Raw genomic sequence first — 12606 nt, forward strand, 5'->3', positions numbered from 1 at the left:
AAAGGGACTGAAAGCCACAGATGAAAAGCTCTCAGAAGAGAAAGGCATACTAGAAGCTCTCAGAAGCTGAGACAGATTCATTCCATCATCCACCTTTGTGATGGCTGGAGACTGAAGCACAAACCTTTGGATTTGGGGAGATTAAGTCAGAGAAGGCAGGCAGGAGCTCAAGCTCTTGGAACCAAGGAGAGAGATAGGCCTCTAAGAAAACTAGCCAAGCTCCAAGTGAAGGAGACAAGACTTTGAAAGAGATAATAAAGGATTTGGAGTTTAATACCTGGCTATACTTGTGATGATTACACTGAACTGAAATGAAGGCTGCCTCCAGACCCCAAGAAAACTCAACAAGAGAACATTACATTTTGGTGAGATTACTACAGAGTTAAAATCTATAGGTGACCAATAGTTCAAAAGATTACAGAGAGGTAAAAAAAGGTTGAGTTTTGAGGGGCAGCTTTCATTTTATATGAGATCAGATACAAGTCTTTGTGTAGACATATATACATAAATAAATTATATATATATTATATGTATATGTTTTTCACTTTTTACACAAATTTTAAAAAGCTGTCTTATATTCATATGTTACCTTGAATATCACAGTACATGGGAGCTAAGGATCCTTTATAATTTCCTTTGATGTTTGGGTGTAAATCAAGTTGTATGGAAATTATGGGTTGGAGCAAAAAAACCAAAGTGATTTGTGAGTTGTATTCCACATTGAATCTATGCTACAAAACATGCATGAAACTTCCAGCCAACTTGTCTTCTCATCCATTCCACTTCATTCCTCTGGAGTTTCTGTCTGATTGTCTTTCATCAGATTTATCCATATTTCATTTCTTTTTGTTCCTTCAATGAACTTCAAATAAGGGGGGATTTACCCTGTTTTCTTCTTATAGTATGCAAACATTGAAGCATCAGTTAGAATTTTCATTTTATATGGAGAGAGACAGAGGGGTACAATAAAGAAAGTAGAATGTGGAATCAGTGGACCAGGATTCAAAATTCTGCCTTTTCTACTTATGACTTTTATGACCCAGAAATGGTCTTATCACCCTGGTTTTTTAATATGTATAATAAAAAAGTTGGACCATCTGACCACTATGAACCCTTGATCTAAATATGTAACCCTATATGCTTATGATGTTTTAATAACTTTTAAGTTTCAACTTAATTTTAATTTAATTGATTAAATTTCTGACTTTCTTCAGAATTGTTTATAATTAGTAATTGTATCAGAGAATCACATCTTTATTTTATGCTCAACTTCACAAAATAACATATCCTTAGGTAGTAACTATACTTTTTGATTTTCAATAAATCTTATGGACTTTTCTTTAGTTTTTTATTGTCAGTAATTAGTCTTGTCTAGTTCAAACTGTTCTTTGGTACATGAACTAATTCTTTCTGTCAAGTGAAACAAAACAACAAAGATATGGAATGTGGCAACTATATTTCTGAGAACATTCTTGGGTTCCTCTTTGATAAGATCTTTTCAGTTCTGTAGCTCTATACCTTGCCCTCAAATTTCAATATTTCTAAGGAATGGTATTGTATGATTTCTTGACATATGATACTAAACTCATGTTTTGTTGGTTTGGGGGAGACCAATGAAACTCAAATTTCTTTTCTTAAGTTTGTTTTCAAGGTTCATTTCTTTAATTGCTATAGATGTCAAATGTTATTTCAATTTTAGTGAGTGTTTTTTCCAAAATTGCACTGATTTGTTGTGGCAACTTTGCATTTTTGTGTTTTTTACCCTGTGCTGTTGTTAATATCATTTGTGATTTTCCATTTTCTATTTAAAATAGAAATCCATTCTTTTGATTCTTATGGTGGTTCTAGTTTCATGTCTGGATGATGCCCAATTATTGTTTTGTTTCTTTAATAGATTTGTGAATTTAAAAATTTGGGCATACCTTCCAGTTGTGCAGAATATAATCTATATATGCCTTCTTATTTTTTCGAATCTTGTCCATGCCTTCCCATAAATTCTTCCCAGGTATGTAATCTTATCATGCTGGGGCTGCATCTATATCCCTTGACATTGCTTAGGTGCTAAGGGAGCATGTGAGCGATCCATTGGTTATCTCTCTTCTCTACATAATTAATTCACCTCCTTTTCTATTTGTACATCCCCTGATGACATCCCTTATACCACTTCTTCCCTGCAATTCTTTCTCATAGGCAAAATGCTATTAGCCATGTGCTTCTCGATTGTCTCTTGGATGACCTTCATCTTTAATTACTTGGAGACTAGTGTTCCATGTCTCATTGCTATTCAGTATTACCAAAAGAATATTGATGTCAAATATGGGTCTTCAATTAAGGGGTAAGTTGTCATTGTGGTAATATTCTTTTCTTTCCTAATTTATTTTTACTTTCTTCTACCCTACAGTATTAATTACATTGGGGTTTCTTCTGTATTTATTAATTTTGTCAGGATCTGAGAGAATATTGTTGTTGTTGTTGATGATGTGTGCCTGTGCAATTTTCCTTGTGAAGATTTTCCTTCCTTTTTTGTTTTGTTGTTCTTTTACTGTATATTCTTCTTTTATTTCTGATTTCAATCAATAAATATTCTTAAATGCCTACTTTGTGCCAGGCATCTTGCTAAGTGATGTAGATACAAAAAGAAACAAAAGATACCCTCTCAAGGAGCTTACAATCTAATGGGAGATACAATATTCAAACAAACATACACAAAACAAGTTATGTGTTACTAGAGAAAGTTACTAAAATTAAAGGGGTTTATGTAAAAGGTAAGATTTTAATTAGGACTTAAAAGGAAGCCAGTGAGTTCAGTATTCATAATAGAGGAGAAAGAGTATCCAAGGTGTGAGGAATAAATAGCCAGAGAGAATGCCCAAAGATGAGAAATAGAGTGTGTTATTCATGAAACAGCCTGGAAGTCAGTATCAGTGGAGTGAAGAATATATGCCAGAAACAAGGTGTAAAAAACCTAGCTGGGGGAGAGAGGGGGAGGGAGCTAAGTTATAAGGGAAATTGAATGCCAAACAGAACATTTTGCATTTGCTCCTGAAGGCAATAGGAAGCCTGGAATTTATTGAATGGGGGGAAAAGGTTGAAGGTGATAAGATTGGACCTAAATCTTAAGAAAATCACTTTGATGACTGAGTGGAGGACATACTAGCAAGGGGCAAGACCTGAAGACAGACCTACTATCAGGCTATTGCAGTGATTGAGCCTGGGGTAATGGGGAACTGAAATATCATAATAGCAATGAAAGAGTAAAGAAGGGGGACATATTTGAGAGATGTTGTAAAGGTAAAATTGGAAGGTCTTACCAATGGTTTGGATATGGAGAGAGAGGAAAGATAGTGAAGAATCTAGGATAACTCCTAGATAGTAAGCCTGAGGGACAAGGAGTATAGTGTTATCCTCTACTGTAATAGGGAAGATAAGAGGTAAGCAGAGGGTTTAGGGAGAAAGATAATACGGTTTTGGACATATTGCATTTAAAATGTTTATTAGAATTCAGTTTGAGATATGTGTGTAAGCCAATTATATATGCAAGATTAGATGACAATAGGGAGCAATTGGGTCAGGAAAGGTAGATTTGAGAATCATCAGTGTAATTAAATTCTTGGGAGCTAATGAGATAGCCAAGTAAAATAGTAGAGAGGGAAAAGAGGAGAGGACTAAAAGGACACCTAGAATATGATCTGGAAGATTTTCCAGGAAAGGAGACAGAAAGAGAGGTAAGATAGGAGGAAAACCAGAAGAGAAAGGTGTCCTAAAAAACGTAAGAGAAGAAAGCATCAAGGAAAGGGTGTCAGAGTATGTCAGAATGTCAAAGAAGAATGAAGACTGACAAAAAATCATTAGGTTTGACAATTAAGACTATTAGCAACTTTAGAGAGAACAATTTCATTGGAATGATAAGATCAGAAATCAGATTGTAAGGGGTTAAGAAGAGAGCAAATAGAGAGAAAGTGGTTGTAGATGATCTTTTAAAGGAATTAGCTGCAAAGGGCAGAAGAACAATAATTAGCAGGGATGAAAGGGTCAAGTGAGGATTTTTTTTAGGATAGGGGAGACATGGACATATTTGTAAGTAGTATAAAATGAATCAGAGGAGAAAGATTTTCACTTGAAAAAGTGAAAAGGGGTGACAGAGAGAAATCTTTTAGAGGAAATGGAATAAAATGTGATTATTACAATGAATAGAAGGGTTGTTGAGTAAGGCCACTTCATTAAATGAGATGGAAGTAAAAAATGAGAGAGTGACAGAAGACACTTGAGTGATAGCTGATGAGAAAGAGGGGAAAAGAAGAAGTTTACAGTAAATGGCTTTAATTAAAAAAAAATTGAGGCACACTTCTTCACTAACTGGTAGAAGGGGTGCCATGGACAGTTTGGGGAGCTATGAAAAAGTTTGGAAGAGCTATGTGGAGAGTATGGGATAGTGAGTTGAAGAAGAAGGTATAACAGAATTGCCTAGTAGCAGTGAGGACCCAACTTATAGAACATAAACTTGTAGTGAACCCATTCAAAATGGTTATGTGTTTTTCTCCACTTTCATTCAGCAATGTGTTGTAGACAGAATGGCAGGAGAGTGATTCAAGGCTGAGGGTTAGCTAAGTATAATCAACGATGTATTGTGTGTGTGTGTTGGGTGTGTGTGGGTGTATTTGTGTATATTTATATGGAAAAATGAAGCTTTACTAATACTAGCCACTAGCCATTTTTGGAAGTGTCCTTTCCTTTCCTTTCCTTCATTTTATGTCCTAACCATCCATCAGTGAAGGTGAAAAGCCACTTCTTCCATTAAATCGTCGCTGATTTCCATTACCTTGAAGTGATTTCATAGGGCATTTTGTTCTTTTATACACTTATAATATTCTAATTTGTATTTTAACTCGTTGTGCACATGCCCTATATCTCAAATTAGATTTTAAGGTACGTGAGGGCAAAATTTTTTTTCTCTTTTGTTTTCCTCATTGTTTACCATGGTGAATTGCAGGTATAACTTTTTAAAAAATAATTGTTTATTGATTTAACAGAATAAATAAAACAATGAATGAATGAATAACGTCATTTAAGGAGAAATCAGTTATCTAATAGTGAACTGAGATGCTTTAAAAATTTTAATGAGATTATTATATATTATTTTTATCATAGTAAAAAGTAGAGAAAATGGGATTAGTCACATATGTTACAGTCAGGTAAAAATTACATTAAAATCATAATAGGTACTTCAATTTCTCATTTTGAAATAATACATCTTTTGATAACCAACTTCTTGTCACTACTATTTATATCTTCAAAATTCCTTTTTAAGAACCTAGATATTTAAAATGAAATATTTCTGAACTACTTTTCCCCAGAAAAAACGTGTCACTCTTATCAAGGAAATTGAACAAGCCAAAACTACAGTTGTCACTCTGACTGAGGAAATAAAACATACAAAAGAAGAGCTTAAGACAAAAAGGGAAGAGAAGCTATTTCTTGACGAAAAACTTGGCAAATTGAGGTAAGTTCTTGGTTCTTATCTAAGTTTTAAAGAAACATTTAATAACAACAGCATTTATATAGCAATTTAAGGTTTTGTAAAAACACTTTACAAATATTTTATCATTATATCTTCACAACATCTGTGGAAGGAAGATGTTATTATCACCATTTTACAACTGGAGGCAATCGGAGATCAAGTGAATTGCCCAGGGTCACAGAGTCAGTAATTGTCTGAATCAGGATTTGAACTCAGCCCTTCCTTACTTTACAGCCAGTCCTCTAAACCCTGTACCACTTAGCTGCCTCAAATACTTGCAGCACTCCTTATGTCAGGTGACAGAAAATTAAATTTATTAAAATAATACAGATTGGTTTTTTAAATGTTTCATGTGATCAGTGTTACTATAAATGGGGCAAGATTAACATCTTTTTTGTTGTTATTATTCAACATTATGAGAAATCTATAAGATTTTATTTCCATTGTTCATTATTTTTCCACTTTTGTTAATATTTAAACCACAGGAGATATTTCTTCTTATTTCAATGTATATATATATTCAAGTCTTTATTATCTGAAAGATTCCTTCCTCTTCCCTACTTTACATATATTAGTTGTTACTCTTTTTCCTCTGTTCTGAAATATATATATATATATATATATATATATATATATATATATATAGAGAGAGAGAGAGAGAGAGAGAGAGAGAGAGAGAGAGAGAGAAAGAGAGAGAGAGAGAGAGAGAGAGAAAGAGAGAGAGAGAGAGAGAGAGAGAGAGAGAGAGAGAGAGAAGAGAGAGAGAGACTTAAGAATTTAGCTTGGGCTCTTCTATCTTAGTGAAAAGGCTCAGAGACATTTGACATGTTTGGTTTTTTAAATAAAATTTGGCTTTGACAGTGTTTTTCACTTATTTTTAAAGACATTGGAGTTCGTGACTCTGCTGCTCTGAGAATTTGTAGGGTAGCAATATCTTACTCATTTTGATCACTGGGTTATAGATTTAAACTTAATCAATTTAATCTTTGCTAGCTTCCCATTTCCTATTTCATGCTAATAAACTGACAAAGGATAAGCATAGAAACCTTTTCTTAATATGATAAATAATATATATTTAAACCACACACAGGGATTACATGATGGAGATTCACTAAATACATTTCCAATAAATATAAAAGTAATGATTTGCTCTTTTGAGATTTGACAACATTTTTAGAAATTCCACCTATTGAAATAAAACAGGAGGAAGAAATTAAAAGCATAAGCACAAGAATAATTAAAACTATCCATACATATTTTCTCCTGATTAAAAATTTACATAAAAAATTTCAAAGAATCAGCAAAGAAACAAGTTGAAAAATTAATATCTTCAGCTAAGGAACATTATATAAACCAAAACTTTAATCACTATAATAAGATGTATATAGAATAAGGAAATAATATAAATTTACATCCAAAACACATACTTCACACACGCACACAAAGAATGCAAAAAAATACGTATGAGTCAGTCTTATCAGAAACAATCAGCATTTATAGGTAGAATTACAAAACACTCTTTAAAAAAATAAAGAACAAATTATGGAAAGTTCATAGCATGTGGGCTAAGTCAATATAATTAATATAATACTACTTAAATTAGTTGACAGATTTGGGATTGTACTATAAAACTACTAAGGGATCATTGGGTAATAGATTTAAAACTGGAATTAGAATTCATAGAATTAGCTAAAATAGTTACAAAATTATTTGAAAGAAATAAAGATCTAGAATTTCAAAAGGGAGAAGTAAAAAATAGGAAAGAAGAGATATAAAGGAATATTCATCAAAACAATTAAATACTGTGATGGGTGAAATCTAAATAACTGAGGAAATAAAAAGTTCAAACTTCTAAGCCATATCAGTTTATTAAACAATGTATGCCCATTGCAATACAAATTAGGAACAGGTCTCCTCAGCTTGGCACTGGACCCCAAGTTTTTTATACAGTAAAAGAAAACAATTAATAGGATATAAACCAGGACACAAGATTAGGTAATCTGATTTCTAATTAGAGGAAAGATCAGGGACTTGCTGAGTTGAAAAAGGGAGATGAATGAACAGATATAATTCTCTGAAATTGGGGGGGAAGGGGAGTTATATTCCATTTACTCTTTGTTTTCAATCAGAGGAACAAGAAAGAGTAACTGATTGACTTATACAAGGACAGTTTTCGAATAGGACATATAAATTGCTTAAGATGAATAATTGTGAGAAAATTCCTTGCATCAATTTTTGGATCTGACTAAATTTCTGGTCATTGTAACTGAAGTCCTTAGTTGAGGGCCTCTAAGCAACAGATAGAAATTGGCCAGCTTCCCAGGCATGCAGGGATAGGTTCAAGCAATGTGATAATTTTTTTCTATAATTCTTACAACTGAATAAAATTTTAATCACAAGATAAAAAATGGACTAAGTCCATAAATGAATAGAATGTTAACTAAACTAGTTTCAGAAGCGAGGCACAAGTTGGAGTCAGTGTGGTTCTCCCAATTCCTAGAAATTAAAAAGAAACAGAGCCGAGGGTCAGATACTCTTCCTGTCTGATTCTTGGCTATTTTTGTTGATTCTGAATCTGTTTTTCTGAAGAAAATTACTGAGGGAAACTGAGTGTACACCATATTCTGCTATGACCTCTGCTCTCTGCTTCACTTTAGGCAACATTTGCTTGTTATCTGCATTTACCTCTATCTTCCGGCACTTTTATGTATGTTACTTCCCCTGTATAATTAGAGGGAACATAGATTTTCTTCAAACACTTATCAAGAAATTTTTGGATGACATTGGCTATTTTGGCTGTCTTTTCTAGGTTTTCATTCTTACAATTCAGTATTTCAGTACATCCATGATTTCTCTGACATGCTTATCTCCTAATAGTGAAGTGCATTATAACTCATGTATGTTACCTTGTTCACCACAATTTTTATTTCTATTTTCCCATAAATTCTTTGTAGAGGATCTACCTAGCATGCAAGAAATCTTACTTATTTTTAATATTCCCCAGATTTTTGAGTGATATATTTTATATCTCTTGCTACTTAACAAACCTCATCCAATCATTTATTACCTATATGATCATTCTAATGGCATTTTTTTTTTTGCACACAAGTCATCACTGGTACTAAAATGCAACCTATTTATACCCACCATGTGTCTTTTACTATGCCTCCCAGGTCAGCTGCTCTTTTAACTCTTTTGAGATTGTATTTTTTCATGATTTACAGCTATAGAATCACAAGAAGAATACTGGTGTTAGCAAAAAAAAAAAAATAGATTTTGTTTCAAGGAGTAGATTAAGATGTTTGAGAAATATTATACATTTCCTCAAATGCAATTTGTTATTGTTCCAATTCGGTTCTACAACTTTTTAACAAAAATAGAAGTATTAATAGAATGAAATCTAAGTTGTTTTCCAGATGTTGAGAGCTGCATGATGCCCATGCAAAAGCTGAAGGACTCATAGCTCTTCATGGAGCTGCAATAAGTACTAAGCATAGCCAAATCTATGACATGTCTAGCATTAATTTAAGATTTTCAAGTTGTTATTCAACTTCCTCATGTGTCAAATACAAAGCATAAATTTAAAAGATTTATAAAATCACAAATTGGGTTCATTATTTGTATTGCAATTATAGTATCCTGCTTTAAGAAGAATATAAGTAAAATTGAAAAGGGAGTTTTTCCTACACCATTACAGGCCTGCTGGTACTTATATATTAAGCCTACTATGGCCTGTAAATTTTGATATATTATAAGCAATAATATGCAGATATCACCTTTAACAGCATTCTACTAATATTGAAACAATTATATAACATTTATTGATGAAAATAACAATAGATATCTCTGTGGGATACACATTTTCCAAATAAAAGGATGATGAATTCCAGTCATTTGTTAAATCAGGCAACAGAATTCCTAAGCTTTTTCATTATTTTTCTTGATATTATAGATCTTTTGGTTTTCTAAATGAATTATTATTATTATTGTTGTCTAGTTTTATAAATATACCTTTGACTTTTTGTTATAGCACTAAATCTGTAATCTAATTTTTCATTTTTGTCATGTCACATGATGTAGCCATGAGCACTGAATATTTCTACAACTATTTAAATTGTTCTTTATTTCTTTAAGGATCATTTTATAAATAAATCTATATAGGCATCAAGTGTGTTTTTGTAAGTTGACTCCTGTATATTTTATGTATTTAATAGGTGTTTTCTATTTTAAAATAAATTAGAATAATGGTTTTTTGCCTTTCTATGATAACCTCTTAGATTTTTTTATTATTATATTGAAAGACTGTTGATTTTTATGAATTTGTTTTTTAGCCTACTATTTTACCTAGGCTATTATTGTTTGTCTCAATATCTTTGCTGATTCTCTGGGATTTCTATGTAAACCATTTTGTCATCTTTGAGCCAGTTTTGATGAGAGTAAGGTTCAATCTCTAACTCTCTCTTCCCTGTTTCCCCCTCTACTGTAAAAGCTATTTCTTGTCTCTTTTTTATGCCAAATAATTTGTATCATTCCATTTCTCCCTTTCTCTTTTTTCCCAGTGCATTCCTCTCACTCCTTAATTTCATCAATTTTTAAAAAGACATTATTCCTTCATATTCAGTTCACACTTGTGCCCTCTGACTATATACATATATACTTCTTTTAACTGCCATAATAATGAGTTACAAGTATCATCTTCCCATGAAGGAATATAAGCAGATAAACCTTATTAAGTCCCTTATATATCATTTTCCTGATTACCTCCTTATGCTTCTCCAGAGTCCTGTATTTGAAAATCAGATTTTCTATTCAGCTCTGGTCTTATCATCACAAATGCTTGAAAATCCTCTATTTCATTGAGTGACCATCTTTTCTTCTGAAGGAATTTACTCAGTTTTGCTGGGTAGGTGAATCTTGGTTGTAATCCAAGCTCTATTGCTCTCTGGAATATCATATTCCAAGCCTTCTGCTTCTTTAATGTAGAAGCTGCTTAATGTAGAAGCTTGTTATCCTGACTCTGGCTCCACTATACTTGAATTGTTTTTTTTCTGGGTGTTTGCAATATTTTCTCCTTAATCTGAGAGTTCCAGAATTTGGCTACAATATTCCAAAACACTTTCAATCTTTTGGGGGATCTCTTTCAGGAGGTGATCAGTGGATTCTTTCAATTTCTATTTTATCCTCTAGTTCTAGAATATCAGAACAGTTTTCTTTGATAATTTGTAGAAAGATGATTTTCAGGCTCTTTTTTTAACCATTACTTTCAGGAAGGCCAATAATTGTTAAATTATCTCTGCTGGTCTATTTTCTAAGTCATTTGTTTTTCCAATGAAATATTTCACCTTCTTCTATTTTTTGTTATTTTTGGAGCTTTATTGTATCTTGATTTTTCATAAAATCATTAACTTCCATTTGCTTAATTCTATTTTAAGGAATTATTTTGCTCAGTGAGTTTTTGTGCCTCCTTTCCTGATTGGCCATTTTTAAGGCATTCTTCTCATGAAGAATTTTTGCATTTCCTTTTGTACCACTCTCGATTCTTTTCCTAATTTTTCCTCTATCTCTCTTACTTGATTATCAAAATCCCTTTTGGACTCTTCCATGGTCTGAATCCAATTCTTATTTTTCTTGGAGGCTTTGGATATAGGAATTTTGACTGTTACAATCTTCTGAGTGTGTGTTTTGATCTTTCTTGTCACCATAATAATTTTCAATGGTCAGAAACCTTTTTTGTTTTCTGCTCATTTTCCTAGCCTATTACTCTGCTTTTAACTCTTCATTAAAGTAGGCCTCTATTTCCAAGGTAAAGGATGCACTGGCCCAAGCTTCAGGGATTTTGTGCAGTTGTTTTCAGAGATCCTTCTAGGAATCTGACCACATGCACTCTTTTCTGCCTTGGAACTGTTAGAAGTATCCCTACTCCAGTGTAGCTGTAAGTTCTAATGTGTTAAAGCAACAGAGTCCTGCTTTGCTGATGCTCAGGCCATGATTTGGGACTTGAACTATGTTGGCATGGTCCAAGGGATTATAAGCAGGATTATAAACAGGACTCCCATCCTGGTGCCTCAGACTTTTCTGTTGAACTTTTAAGTTATCTTCAGCTGGAAAATGTTTTACTCCATTTTTTAGGTGTTCTGATACCCTAAAATGAGGTGAGAATGCCAAAGGGAAATGGGGAGCCAAACCAGTTATTGTTAGCAGGTTTCCTCTGGACTGAAAAATCTTGTACCTTACCCAGAATTCCTCCACTATTTGTGGCCCTCTACAATTTATTATAATGTAATTTGTGCCTGAGCTCTTCTGCTGATACTCCACTTGATCAGTACCAGATTGTTTTGATAATTACTGCTTTAAAATACAGTGCAAGATCTGGTATGGCTAGACTAACTTTGTTCACTTTTTTTTCATTGATTCCCTTGATATACTTGAACTTTTGTTTTTCCAGATTAATTTCTTAATTTTTTTCTAGTTCTATAAAACAATTTTAGTAGTTTGATTGGTATGACATTAAGTAGATTAATTTAAGTAGAATTGTCATTTTTATTATATTGGTTCCGCCTACCCATGAGCAATTAATATTTTTACAATTATTTAGATCAGATTTAATTTTTTAAAAAAAATAAGTTCTATAATGTTTTCCATTTATTTATTTCTTCTATAATTTTAAGTCTTCTTTTGTCCTTATTTTAGTTGTTTTATTTGTTAGCTTTCTAACTTAAAAAATATCCAATTCACTAATTCTCTCCTTTAATACACACACACACACGCACACACACACACACACACACGTACACATAAAGATGATTATCTTTTTTACCTCTGGACATTGCTTAGCTGTGTTCTAGAAATTTTGGTATAGTGTCTCATAATTATTATTATTTCACATAATTTTGTGATTCATTTTATAACCTTATTGTTTAGATTTTTTCATTAAATTTTTATTTTAGTCTGGGCTCTTTTATATTCGGGATATTTTTATTATCTCATAGGTTGTAAAAGGTATATTCATTGTTTTCATTCATTTGTTTCTTCCTTTTTTTACTTCCTTTTTTCCTTATTCCTTTTCTCCATGCCAGATTTTTATTGAA

The 12606-nt window shown here is 32.5% G+C and overlaps 1 protein-coding gene across 1 annotated transcript in view; it reads left to right on the plus strand.

Annotated features, from left to right (window-relative positions):
• The window catches only part of CCDC178 (coiled-coil domain containing 178), a 644800-nt gene that overhangs the window by 264666 nt on the left and 367528 nt on the right, over nucleotides 1-12606 (plus strand). Inside the window, exon 18 of the mRNA XM_051970271.1 lies at nucleotides 5355-5500. Within this exon, the coding sequence (XP_051826231.1) occupies nucleotides 5355-5500 (146 nt within the window). The remainder of the gene's footprint in view (nucleotides 1-5354; nucleotides 5501-12606) is intronic.

Source organism: Antechinus flavipes, chromosome 1 (genome assembly GCF_016432865.1).
Source record: "Antechinus flavipes isolate AdamAnt ecotype Samford, QLD, Australia chromosome 1, AdamAnt_v2, whole genome shotgun sequence".
In the NCBI taxonomy this organism is placed as follows: Eukaryota; Metazoa; Chordata; class Mammalia; order Dasyuromorphia; family Dasyuridae; genus Antechinus; species Antechinus flavipes.